Here is a 14,814-nt window from a genome sequence, read left to right on the forward strand (position 1 = left end):
ACAACCGACAGCATCTGACTTATTTAAATGTTTTATAGAGTCCTTATTTCGTATGATTGTGCGCACAGTTGACTTGCTTAAAACTAAAGTGCGATCAACATAAGTATGGCCTTCGTAACATTCTGCATGCTGTAATAATTATAGTCTTATCTCAGATACTTGAACACGATGCACTCATTACGCTCTCACTTGGATACCATGATTCCAATATTATTCCACCTGCAGGTGCTTTCGCATGCATAGGCATGCGCAGGACTTCAGTAGTGGTGGTGCCAGATTACACAACAGCCCTATCATTCACGGACCCGAGCCTAAAGCGGGGGGTCCGGGGGTTTTCCCCCGGAAAAATTTGGATTTGAAAGCGCAAAATGGTGCTATTTAAGGTGTTTCCGAACAAAAACATTAAATTCACAGATGTAAAAATTTTAAAATTTTAATGACAAATTATGGCTTTGAACGTTTTAATCGCCAGGAAAGCTACTAAACTATTTACAGTTTTAAGCTTTGTTGAGTTATAAAGTAAATTACACAAATTTTTTGCACGGAATTCATGCTGGTGGCTTTGAAAAACCGCACTTACATGTTTTCTGAAGACGCCAAATAAATGCTAGAAAAGCCATTTTCAAATGTTAAATTTTAAAATCAACTAATCAAGGTAGTTTTTGTAACATACCTCAAATATGTAAAATATTAAAACAATAAAAATAAATTAATAAAAGTGGGAAAAAGTTTTAACTTTTGGAATACAACAAAAATGTTTTGTCGGCGACTGCATATAAGTCATCGAGTAATCCTTTTCGGGATCCGGCCGTTTAATTTTAATCATCCATTTATACATCAAACAGACAGATATATACAGCAATTAACGAACCATAACAACTGTCAACTAGTGAAAATAAAATAATTAATTAATGAGTGATCCACTTAACAAACACAGGCTGTACTCGTGTACTCATTAGAACAGTAAACTGATGAGTAAACAGTAAGAGTAGACACTATACAGTAGTGCTACCTAGCGGACGGCGGCTATTATTCCGTACGCCTGCCGAGTGGAGTGAACAGTGGACATCGAGCGCGCATTCTATGTAATTTGAGGAGAACTAGAAGTATTTACATTTCAGAAGTTTCGTAGCCGCGGCCCGCGTGTACAACACAAGTAATTGCACCTGGCTTGTTTTCGTGTGTATAGTTGGTTCGATTGATAATTGATATAATGATAGTGTTATGAGCACATATCTGTAACTCGACACGATTGGAAAACATATTTTTTTTGGAAATAATACGGTTTTTGTAAGTATGTATTATTTGTGCTTGTAAAAAATAAAATAACGTTAACCCTAATGGTGGTGCCAAGGCACCTGTGGCACCTACCGTGCGCACGCCTATGTTCGCATGTACAGTTACCAGTAAACGTATGGGCAGACATTTTGTTGTGTTTGTGCAAGTTCCCTGTCACTGGCTAGACTGAAGTTATTCACAGCCCGTTCTGTGGCCGGGCGAAAACGGCACACGCACGGACGTAAAAACTTTAGGTCCTTTACACTCTATAGCCACAACTTAACTTGCCATAGCTGATGTTCGTACAACAGCCGATAGCGTAGTCAGATCTGTGTGCGAATATCTTCCCCCCTCGAATAGCTATCTGAATGCCAAGGCACATCTGTTGTTTACCGAGTTTAAGTAAACTAGTGGGATTTTTTTTGCCTGGAACGATTTATGCTAATTGAAATTTACAGACATACTATTCAAGATTGGGGAAGTAAAATTATCATCGTGCTAAATGAATTTGTGCAATTTGAAGATGTGCTAAGTGAGGGATTGGTGTACAGATATTGTTCTATAATGTGGTTAACAACATCTGTACCACTCGTATTGCTAGAAAGAAACAAATAGGTGTTGTTATTGGAAATTATGCCATAGAAGTAATGTTTAAAAATAACCTTGTATATAATCAGAAGTAGCCAATTCATTCTGTGTTTCAGGTACTGCCTTTTGTTATTCACAAAATCGGTTGGCTTCAGCATTGGCAGTGAAAATGACGACGTGGTTGTCAATTCGTAAAGATAGTGAATATCCTTTTAAATATAAAGAAATGAATGCAACAATATAGTTATGCCTGTTTTAAAAACATTTTCACCCAAACTTATTTTGAGGAGTCTGATGCTCCTACTATTTTCATTCATTTTGCAAAGATGTAAAAGCACGCTACAGCACAAAAGTATTTGTAAAACAGTGTTGATAAAAAATATGCAGCTGTGCATGCGCATTTAACTATTGTGGGTCCAAGTATTGACACAGTATGTCTGGGTTTGATCGGTTGAGAAAGAGCCATAACAAGATAAGTCAAACATATTGGATTTTACAATAACTTGCTTGTATGTACATAATGGCACTGAAAAATAATATTTTTTTTACATGTCTGGTTTTGCCATAGTACCACAAAAATAGTAGTCTTCTTTTCTTGGAAAAATATTGTTTAAATTGAGCCCTTTCATTTTAACATGGTTATAACTGGTCTTGTACTAGATGATGTACCTGTTTTTCGCTCCGGCAGTCAAATGGAAGAACACTCTGGCACTGCTCATAATACATACCCCTCCTTGTGGGTACACCAGTGTTGTGCCTTGAACGAAAAAAAATCATTGAAAATCAATTTATAAATAAAAAGATCTTTAGAAGTAAGATAACCACATTAAGTGGAAATTAAAGACACCATTTTAGAAAGTTACAAATGATTGTACTCCATTACCGATGAGTTGTGCTGGTCTCAAACCAGTTACTGTTTTATCCCTGTGGCAACTACAATAAACATATTTTTTACTCTTATTGCGTTACGAGTCTTGCTGATGTTTGTTGTGTGTTCAACAGAATTTTCTACGGCCATTTCGTGAACATCACATTGATCCGACCTCCATCACACGCCATGACTTCATAGAGACAAACGGTGATAACTTCATGGTCACCATTCCATTCCTGGGCTGGATGGCATGGAAGTTTCTGGCCTGCTCAGAAGAAGAGGTCCAGACAAGTTTCTCTTGGATATGTTATCTCTTCTTACTTGCGCTCTTTGTGGCAATGACAAATCAGGTAAACATCATTTTGTCCCTTTTATGTTAGATGAGTGGTACATTATGGTTAAACAAGTATGCACAGACATACACAGTTAAGTAGATGTCACTAGTGTATTGACAACTGGCCTCTCTCACTTTCTTCACTCATACTCAGCCATATTGTGTGTGATATAATTGTACAATTTGTAAAAATGTGTTTTAGCGTTGAATAAGATGACTGTGAACTGACTTGATCCATCCAATTTACACATTTGCACAGGTTATATTGTGATGATTCAGTGCAAGCAGAATGTAAATTTATAATACGAAAGTTTAAAAGGTAATTTAAAAAAAAATTAAACTTAATCACATATATTATTTTATGTTAGTGTACTAGAACATAAGTAAATATATGTAGTTTAGGGCATAAGAGTACTCCCGGGTCTTGATCGTTCATGTGTCATGCTCATGGACAGTCTAATAATGTATTATTCATTTAGAAAATTTAAATGCAATTATGTTTTGTTTGGATTTTTCAAGGTTAAATTCTACTTCTAAGTAAGGTAAATATAGTATGTTCTGGGACAAAGGCTGATAGCCGGGAGCCACGGTGTCCATCTTGGATTATGTCACGTCCAGAAGCCATATTGGATGGCGTCACATCCGGCGGTCATCTTGGCTGACTTAGACCTTGACCTTTTACCCGGCAGCCATATTGGATTCCGCCAATTTGTTTTCTAGATCATTCCGCCATTTTTCTAGAACAATGCGCCTTTTTTAATTATGATGTCACATCCACCATCTTGAAAATCCTGAAATATTAATTTAGAAAATTAGAAATATTTTTGAAAATTTATAAAAAAATTATCAAATATTCCTTAATAAAAATCGCGATGACACCATCATCGAGGATCCACTCCTGTGTGTTGCAATTTTCGTTACCACAATATCATAGAACGACCCACTCCTGTGTGTTGCATTTTTTGTTACATCCAACAACTTGAAAATATATTTCCTAGGGAAAAAATAGTGAAAAATTAAAAAAAATCATACCAGTAACATCTGTTGGAGGCAGCCATCTTGTTTAGTGGAGACTGCCATCTTGATTTCATCTGATGGATATCGTAATTGAGTGTCGGGTCCTAAAGTATGCCAATGTATGTAAGTTTGAGTTTCTATTTCCTGCCAGTGTTGTTATGAACCTTATAGACAAAAAAATCTACAAAATCCCCACTCAGTCCATAAAAAATTCCAAAAATGCATTCATTTTGTTTATGACCACCATTTTCTCTTAAAGACAATTTATGAAGTTTATGTGCATAGTCTGATGTACCGGTATGTGTTATCATATATAAAATTAGTCTTCTCATCATTGCAGACGCGATGACCAGTTTTCTTTTTAAGTAATGATAATTTAAAAACAATTAATTAATCAATTTAATTTATTTACTCTATCTTACACCATTCAGGACCAGAAATTTTTCAGTCTCCTCACTCACAAGTAATAATCTCTTTTTAGCTTGATAATATTTCCGTGTTTGTATTTTAACTCTACATGGAAGCAGATATTTTAATGTTTACGTAAAGGCTAATTACATTTCACTATTCTAAACAAGCGAATAGTTGTGTGGACAGAGTATTTGATGGCTAGTATGAAAAGTACTGTTTAGTGGGGCTATTGTGACGGGGATGTAACGTCCTCGTGAAAGGCATTGTGTTAGCGAAGGGAGAAGATGGTGTTAAGGTGTGTGTTTTTTATTAAAAAGTTGAACAAAATTTTTAGTTTATTTACTTCAAATTTCTGTCACGACTATTAAAAATATATTATTTTAATGTGATGTGAAGTGCATCTCGCAGAGGCAGTAATGACTAAGGTGAATGTTGTAACTGCATCGTATACACTACAGCAATCAGACATCAGGTTGAAACATATAATGTTATGTGTTGGATATGGCTCTCTCGTGGAAAGGGAACACATCTAATACCCTACAAGACCATTAAATCTATTTTCTGTAAAAAGTTTCCTTTTTTTTTAAATATAGTTTCCATTTTTTGTTGTATAGTTTCCATTTTATATAGTTTCCATTTTTGTATATAGTTTCAACTTTTTATATTTAGTTTTCTCGTTTTGAAATATTTTGTTAGCTTGGATTCCACAAAGTCCGGCTTTATTTCAATAAATTTGATTTTACCTACATATTGTTTATTATTTTATCAGAGCACCTGCATTCCTCAAACTAATTGTAATTAAATTGCTCTCTGAGAAATGAGAATATACACACAAACATTAAAATATCTGCTTCCATGCAGCTTTTTAATACGAATAAGCAAACACGGATTTGGAGAAGAATAAAAAGTAAAAATATACACAAACATTTAAAATATCTGCTTCCATGCATCTTTTAAACATGTTTAGGGGAGACTGGGTACGGTTGTGCCAATTTTCATTTGATTGCCCATAATTTTGTAAGTATTCCAGTTAGCTGGAATTAAGGTGTGTTTGATAGTGCAATGGACATTTGCCTACATATAATTACTACAATTTTTTCTATAAGTGCATAGGTTAACTTATAGGAGCCATTTGAAAAAAAAAATAAAATGTCACAATTGTCCCCACCCCAAGGGCGGTTGTGACAGTGCCTGGGGTCGAAAGTGACAGGTTAAAAAATACACATAAATGGTCTTTAATCAGCTTTATTGCACGTAATAAATGTCATATAATAATTTTGTGATGAAATGCGTAGGTAAAAACATTTGCATCAATTTTGTACCATCTTTAATTATTAACAGTCTTCACATTAATCAGCCAATAGTTTACTAAACTTAATGTCATATTAAGATTAAAATACACGTAAATGGTCTAAAACCACCTATAAGGCACGTAATAAATATCATACAATCATTTTGTGGTAAAATACAGGAAACAAAGTAACATTTGTATTACTTATAACTAATAAGGCTCTATAGCATCTTTAATTATTAACTGTTTTCATATTAATCAGATAATAGTTAACTAAAATTCTAATCAGCTGTATAACAGCTTAAATAAACAATTGTGTAAGTGAACATGCAACAACAAAAACAAAATCAATAAAATCTAAGGAATTTCTTACTTCTAAAAAAGTAACCTACTGAGATCTAGTCAGACTCTTCACAGTTATGACAAATGTAATGGCGACTACCATCTGTGCACTCAAAGTGGGACCAGAGCTTACATTTTCCTTGGCATGTGATCCATCTAAAAGAAGAAAAAAAAAGTTTTTTTATGTCACAACTGTACCCAGAAAATTTGGCACAACCGTACCCATTGCATTCATTCGCAAAAAAAACAATTGCCATGACTATACCGAATAACCTACGTTCAAAGTAATCACTGCTATTTAACCACTAATTACTAAAAAAACACTTATCACTCTATCTGTACTATTAATAAAACAACAATCACACAAAGAAATCAAACAAAAAAACTTACTTTTCATTGTAAAATAGTATTGTGGTATCCTGCAAGCCGCTACGTCGCGCGCCGGCTGACACAACACTGTGGCACACGTGCGGACAGGCACGCCGCCCCTCTCTTCCCTTGCACCCGCCCCGGTATTCCTTATAGTATCGCCAATACGACGACTGTCACGACCGCACCCTGGCACAATCGTACCCAGTCTACCCTAAGCAAACAAAGGCTTGTTTAGAATAGTGAAATGTAGTTATACGTAAATACTGAAATATCAGCTTCCATGCAGAGTTAAAATACAAATACGGAAACATTATCATGATAAACAGAGATTATTACTTGTGAGTGAGGAGACTGAAAAATTTTTGGTCCTGAATGGTGTAAGATAGAGTAAATAAATTAAATTGATTAATTAATGGTTTTTAAATTATCATTACTTAAAAAGAAACTGGTCATCGCGTCTGCAATGATGAGAAGATTAATTTGATCATATATGATAACCTATATATCAGACTATGCACATAAACATCATAAATGATTATGTCTTTAAGATAAAATGGTGGTCATAAACAAAATGACTGCATTTTGTGGACTGAGTGTGGGTTTTGTGGATTTTTTGTGGATTGTGTGTGGATTGAGTGTAGATTTTGTGGATTTTTTGGTCAATAAGGTTCATAACAACACTGGCAGGAAATAGAAACTCGAACTTACATAGATTGGGATACTTTAGGACCCGACACTCAATGACGATATCCATCAGATGAAATCAGGATGGCAGTCTCCACTAAACAAGATGGCTGCCTCCAACAGACTTTGCTGGTACAATTTTTTTAATTTTTCTCAATTTTTTCGATAGTAAATTTATTTTCAAGTTGTTGGATGTAACGAAAATTGCAACGCACATATGTGGGGTGTTTAATGATGGGGTCATCGTGGTTTTTATTTTAAAAAATTAATAATTTTTTATATATATTTAAAACAATTTCCAATTTTCTATTTTAAAAATTGTCTTATAAAAACTACATTTTTAAGCAAAACAATTATGGTATCGCAGTTGGGCACAGTGGGATTATATACACAGAAGTTAGTGATAATGAAGTTACACACAGCATACCTATTTCTTGTACCCATAATATTAGAAAACGGTAAATAGAAGTTGATTCTTGCAATGATGGGCTCGAAATTTAAAGTCCTTACAGTACAAGGTTTTCTTCTATAATAATTGTCATTTTAACCACCCAAAATCAATTTTATAGCTAATTATTTTTTACAAAATTAGCATATTCTTTGTAAATTAAAGTGTATATGATACAATTGTGACGATCTTGTCGGTAACACATACCTTCTACTAATCTTGTAAAACACCAACCTTTTAGTTTATTTTTCTGTTTTAAATGACATAAGCAATAAATTCAAATGTTGAACGTTTCAATGATTATTCTGAACAGTGGCGAAGGGTGAATTTCAAATTGGGGGAACCAAGTATGTTCACTGTCACCCCCTATTAAGGTGGGGGGGTCAGAAAAATTGGATTTTAATGTGCAAATTGGTGATATTTAAGCGGTTTAACGTATCTCTTTTGTAGGAAATTTTATGCTCTTTAATTTTGTATCAAAATGGTTTTTATTTTGCTAAAACCCATAGTTTGGAAAATACTTAAGCAAAAGCTATGAATTGTACCTTTAAACAGCCCTCCCACCTCCTGTTCACCACCGACCAATGGGTCTATTAGTATGTTTTTTATCTATTTTTCTTTTGTTGCCTCGACTAATAAGGCGGCTTCCGCAGCAAAACAATTTTAAGTGTCGATGAAAGCTAGGCCTAAGAGTTTCTCTTCAAAATGTAAGTCAACATTTCCTAGATTATAATAAAATTAAAAAGATGGTATGACTAAAACATGAGAAATCGTCGTTACACGAAGCAAGATATTTTAATCAGTGAAACAGTGAAAGATACGCTCGGAAACACATCACCAGCATACCTAGGTATATCAAAATTCACGAAATTATGATTTTGGTAGTCAATGCAATACATGTTAAAGTCACACAGAATTTAATAATCTTAACTCTCACTTTCAAGCATGAGCATGTATGGTCATTTTGTTAGGCTATTTCGCTTATTAGATTTGAAGTGTCTTTTGCACTGCACACCGCTTGATTTAGCTTTTGTTACCATACACGATATGTCTGGCGTGGGTCTACCTTGCAAAATTAAAACTCGTTTTTGTTCGAAACTTTTAGCACCAAAAGATGAAACAAGTAAATTTTCTAGAGCTGTAGCAAACCGTATGTACTCGGTACTGAGTAACGGGTGCGCCATCTATAACGAGAAACGAAACGTTACACACGGCTGCATCTCGTTACTCGCAGTTTTCGTATGTTTTACGCATGCGCGCGCATATTCGATGAATTTACGTTACAAAGAACAATGTTTGTTTATTAAGTAAAGTATAATTTGGAAATTCGTCGTTCAAGTTTTTTTACTGTTTATTAAAGGTATTGTGTGTGTAGACAAAGTTTGAGATTGGAACAAAAACAACGTAAGAAAGTATTTTTTACAAATGAGAAATATGTATGTTTTTGTTTTTTAGTATCACGTATTTTCACGTTTTTTTGTTCTTATCTTAAAAGAGATAATATAATAAAGCCGCTCTAATGAGATTTAATTGTTTCTTGGCTAACAAAAACTGTTAATTATCAAATATTGTTAGTTGTATATATTCTATTTATTATTATTTACGCGACGTCATACAGTACGCGTACGCAATACGACTAGATTCGTTGCTGCAACATAACATAGCATGTTATGCGGTATCAGAAGTAACGAGTAACGTAACGATACGATAGTAACGAGTACTAATTGCTATAGTAACGAATACATAGGGATACGCTTTTTTCGTTACTTTTACACCTCTAAAATTTTATACCACGCAGTCACAAGCGCGTCTGTTTCCTGCCACTCCCTCCCCTACTGCGACAGCTTCGTCCCTCCGCACTACTCCCCTTAAAATCCCCTCCATGGCCAGGGCCCGCAGAATAGACTGTTGGTTCCCTTGGCCAAGCCTACCGCAATGAGCGAGTTCAACAATGCTGTAGCTATGTGGACACTTTTCAATTTGACGAAACTCTTCACCAAAAACTTGGGACGTAATTAAGTATTATAAAGTACGTATTCTTAATGTAGTAAATCTGCTTTCAGGCTGTCAGGCGAGTTATTTTACGCAACGCGAAGCACACAATTTCTCTAGAAAATACGCCACGCGGCACGCGATGGAACCAGCCCTCTGGCTTGGTTCCCCAGGTCGGAAGCCGAAGCCGAGTGCTCACGGAAACACCCGAAGGCGAAGGCAGAGAGGAGTCGGCCACCAATGAAGCCGCAGAAAGCTAGGGTAGCACGAGGGGGGGGGGATGTGGGAGTGGGGAAGGCAGAGAGAGAAAGAGAGGCGTGAGAGAGATAGAGCGATAGCTGAAGAGATTCAACGTGCGAACGCGCCTACACAACGTATTAGGGCGAGCTGTTCAAAAAATACGAGTTGAATTATTTACGACAGTAGACAAGTAGTAATATATTTATTTGTCAGCAGTAGGGAACCAATGGTTCCCTTGGTTCCATGGAATATTCGCCCCTGATTCTGAAGCGATCTGGTTAGATCTCAACGAAATAATCGAGTCTGTGTATTCACTGTGTGTACATTAATGGGTGCATGTTTTTTCATGTTTTTCATGAGCACAGATGTGCCACACATAGCAATGTTTTATTTTTTGGCAATGATTACTGAGGAGCCACGTATTTATCAAGGGTCCTAGTAGGTTATAATCACACAAGTGTCATGCTCGCAGCAAGGGTACTTGTTTCACCAAGATAAACAGGCTACCCAACTTGTTGTAAGAGATCTTGTTTGACAAAATAGACAGTTTGCTAGAACCCATTAATATGGGATTTTGGGCCTGGGGGGGGGGGGGGAGGTGGGGTGGTTTAAACATTTCCATTCTATAACAAAAACAATTTTAGTTTTTGTACACAAAAATACCATAATTTATATAATATTTATTATTTCATTTTATGGAGCGTACTTTAGGAGTACAAAAATTAATAATTACCACTTACTATGCATGATTAAAAATGTTGCAGTCTGTTTTTGAAATTGAGGTAAACAATTACTTAACCGAATAATACTAGCAGTATCACGTATGAAATGGAACAAAAAATAGGCGTTCAGTAGACTTAATTGCTCTAGTTTAATACGACTCTCATAATGAGCTTGTACATTTTTAGTGTCGTGTGCAAAGTCATGCTGGCAACAGTATTGTGTAAATGACTGAACCTCATGTTTCTGAATTTTTTATTTGTAGGAAAAAATTCCAATACATAAAACAGATCTTTGGGATATGTACATGTAGAAACAAATACACGAATAATTTTACTAAATGCATACCCATGTATAACACTGTAACAAATTTAACAGTATACAGTTTTGTACGGCTCCGAATGGAAATGATTTCGGCATGATGCACACAAATAAATTGTTTAATTAAAAACCATACATGAAAGTCTTCTTTATTTCTCACGAAACTGAACACTAAACGACTATTCACTTAGTGAACTCACAAACATGTTTCCGTCTCTTTGTGTCACATACTCACATGCACAGAGCTCTGTTGTTCAGCAAGGGATCTAGGAAACTCTCAGACTAATTTTCAAGTCGTCATATTATACTGTTCCAATGACCTAGTAGTATAAGGTTCCGCACCAATAAAAGTCTCGACTAACAACTTGACGCCATCCGTACTGTACCGGTACCCTAGAAGTACAAAGTTCTTGCACCAATAACAATGCAGGTTTAGTATCTTAAAAACATATTTCTTTATTAGTCACTAAAATGTACTTAAAACAAATACTTGTGATTAATACACCACAACAAATTCTAATTTATGGTTTTTCACACAGAGGCTGCCTAAAAACTCATTATCATATCTGAAAAATCTTCAACTTACCAATTCACATTCCAAGAGCTTCTCATTTTCTCAAGTCTTATAATATTCTATCATCCGTCAATCACGCAGCAATCCTAAGCACGGTGACGGTCCTTCATTTTGCTACTTGCAGGAAACACGAGCTATATAAAATCAGAGAAGAGATGTTAATAAGCCTTGAATCATGTGCTTTTATTAGCATTTTGATGACTTCAAGGGCTTGGCGTCAATTTCATTTCAACAAATTTATTATGTGTAAATTGTATTGAAAATAATTAGATTGCATGTTTTAATATGTATGCTAGTGATATTGTTTCATTGAACAATACCGTGTTACTTTTCATATTGTTGCGAACGCGAAAAACCAGAACGTAATGCCAGGTTCGGAACTGGCTGGCAGCCCTGCACGGCCACTGACGTCACGCGCCGGGTCACAGCCCTCCACTGATGTAAGGCATGCCACACGTGCCTGGCCAGATTACCACCTCCCCCTGCACTCCCCGCACATTGTCCTTCCTCGGCGCTGTTATCTAATGCTGAGCGACCTTGGGAATACCGCGGGCCGCCGCGCGGAGTGGCGTAAATGTGCGACGTCTTTCTTGATGTTTCGGGCGTCGGGTCGGCTCAGAATGACGCGACTCGTCACGACTGCTCTCGTCGGTTCGAGCAGGGCGCCTCAAGTACTTAAGCAGGGACACCGGCCTCCGTGGCAGTTCCGCGACGAGTTCCGCGAGAGTCCCACGACGAGTTCCGCAGAGTTCCAGGCGAGTTTCGAGAGTTCAAAGAGTTCCGCGAGTGAATGGAAGTGCGACATCGGCGAAGAGGGTGAGATACTTCCTCGAGAGTGGCGTGACGCGGAGTGACGGGATTAAGAGAGTGCGACCGAGTGGCGCGAAACTGTGTGTGTGGACAGGTTAGAGGTGAGGAGCGAACCACTGTTGAGCCTAGCTCCAGTGAGGAGTGCGAACTGTGGAACTTGACAGAAATTGCATCACACAAATAAATTTTTTTAAGTGCCAGTGACTTGTAAAGGGACATTTTTTTAAAGTACGATTATTTATTAGTGGCGTAAATATTAGTAATTAATAAAACTTTAATAAGAAATAATTGGGTTATCCCTTACGAACCCAGTTCCCCTACAATAAATTACAATATTTTTAAGTGACATAATATTTTGTTGATATACTATATTAACTAGTAATCGGCCTAATATCACTATCGATACTAGCACACTCATTTAGGTTATTTCCTAAATAAAAATTTTAATACCTTCATTTGTTAAATAACATTTATGATTTACTAGCTAGATTTACTACGTAGGGTTACAAACTGAATGGTAGGCATGGTTATTTCATTCTTATAAGATAACAGTTCATTGCGATTTTTGTTCACTTATGAAAAATCATTTATACTGTGCTGTGCTTTTCCCTACTCAGCTACTTTCTAATATTATTATGCTAGATAGGTTTGACTGTTGGTTACTATTACTTTCTGCCGATATTGATATCTATATATATATATATAATTTGTAATAGTGTATAAGGGTAGGTCAAACAACACAGATATTATTCAGGTTCTGGTAATTATGTGTAATATTTAATTACATGTGTGGCAATTTATTACATCGGCGCCTATTGCTGCACAAGGGCCTAACCCACTTAACACAAATGAGTATTAGACACAACACAAAACATAGGTTAATATGACAGGTTCATTCATATCTCGGTAAATTGGTAAGGAAAATTAACATACGTTGAAACTTTATTAATTGCCAAAATTTTAAATAAAATATTTAAATAAAATTTATTATCAATAAATTACTGAACTGGGTTGTGGAATGACTATCATGTTCGTTAATCATCTGGATATTTACGTCGCACACATGATTACGATACAACAGTTCATTTAGGTCCATTCAAAAATACGTAATATTATGTTGCACTTTTGCGTGATCAACGAGTTAGCAATCCACAAAATCAAGTATTTAAATAACAATTTCAGTTCGTTGTAGAGTTCGTGTACCTAGGCTTTAGCTCAGTTTTACGATCGGTAGAACACAAAACTATCTCTCTCGTTTCACCTCTGGGTTAAAATTGATAAATTAGATAGTTTACAATTACAATAATCTTTACTGTTTTTGGTTATTTAAAGTCTTTTAAAATGTTGATAATATAATTTAAACTCAATGTTCTTTCAATTAGTACATCGCTATAACAATTTTAGTATGGCGCTGTTTCACATGGTATGGAGGGTTTTTACTTACATAAACTAATCACTCCTGGGTACATATTCGTAAGAATATGCCCTAACAAACTAGTAAACATTTAACAACACGACGAAAAAAACTCATCCTTTGTTGCGGATGGTCTGAAATAGCTAATATCTTTTTTTCTTTTTAATTTTTGACAGGCTCCGCGCCCTTGCATCTCACTGGGACGCCATCTCTTACATAACTCTTTCTCAAATAGAAACGTTCCAGACGCTTTCTACTTGAAACATGGCCTCTGATTGGCCGGGGCGGAATGCTGTTAACGAAATTTACAAAATCACATCTTGTAAACAAAAGGTATTAACAAAGTTGCAAACACAAAACTGAATTAAATTTAAAAACAGAATTTCCAACAATGCCACATCCTTCGTATATGACACGTATAATAACACAGTTTATACGTTTTGTTCAATTGGTCCTTAGAGGGGTATATCTAATTGCCGGTCCATATATGTCTTCCCCACTACATAGAGCATATCTCTCATAGATATACCTAATTAATAGGAATATATATTTAATAACTTTTGCGGGCGAACAATATACAAATTAAATGATAAAATTTCATAATAATAATAATAGTCAATATAATAAGTTTTTATAAATAATAGTATCATTAAAATAAGTCATAACTTTCTGTGCATTCTGAAAATAGTAACAGCACAGAATTGCCGCCCTTGTCAATCATATTGAACTGCAATCGTTGACCTGTTCAAAACAGGACAATGTGATTGGCAGTTTACCGTCTCTCTCGCACTATGTACAACGAATAGCCTTGTCGCCTAGTGGCGCGCGCACCACACATAAAAAAAAAACTTGGAGCGACCGAGTTTCTTCTTCTCCTCCTTTTTTTATTTATTTATTTTTCTATCGTCCTTTCGACCGTTACACCAGACAATTCGCGCAATTTTAATCACTTTGCATCGGGTCGTCGCCGCTAGCAGACCTGCGCTGGAATGGTCCACGGGTTTTCCCGCGCAAAATCTTCTCTGCTGGACCTGCTACAGCTCTCCGACGGCGTCTACTCCCTTGAGCCGCTCCTGTTGAGAGGGACGTGGGAGGACATACTTACTG

At 36.0% G+C, this 14,814-nt stretch overlaps 1 protein-coding gene across 1 annotated transcript in view; it reads left to right on the plus strand.

Moving 5' to 3' along the window:
- The window catches only part of LOC134527323 (plasmanylethanolamine desaturase 1), a 143,450-nt gene that overhangs the window by 101,137 nt on the left and 27,499 nt on the right, over positions 1-14,814 (plus strand). Inside the window, exon 3 of the mRNA XM_063359892.1 lies at positions 2,869-3,087. Within this exon, the coding sequence (XP_063215962.1) occupies positions 2,869-3,087 (219 nt within the window). The remainder of the gene's footprint in view (positions 1-2,868; positions 3,088-14,814) is intronic.

This window comes from Bacillus rossius, chromosome 1, assembly GCF_032445375.1.
Source record: "Bacillus rossius redtenbacheri isolate Brsri chromosome 1, Brsri_v3, whole genome shotgun sequence".
Taxonomy (NCBI): Eukaryota; Metazoa; Arthropoda; class Insecta; order Phasmatodea; family Bacillidae; genus Bacillus; species Bacillus rossius.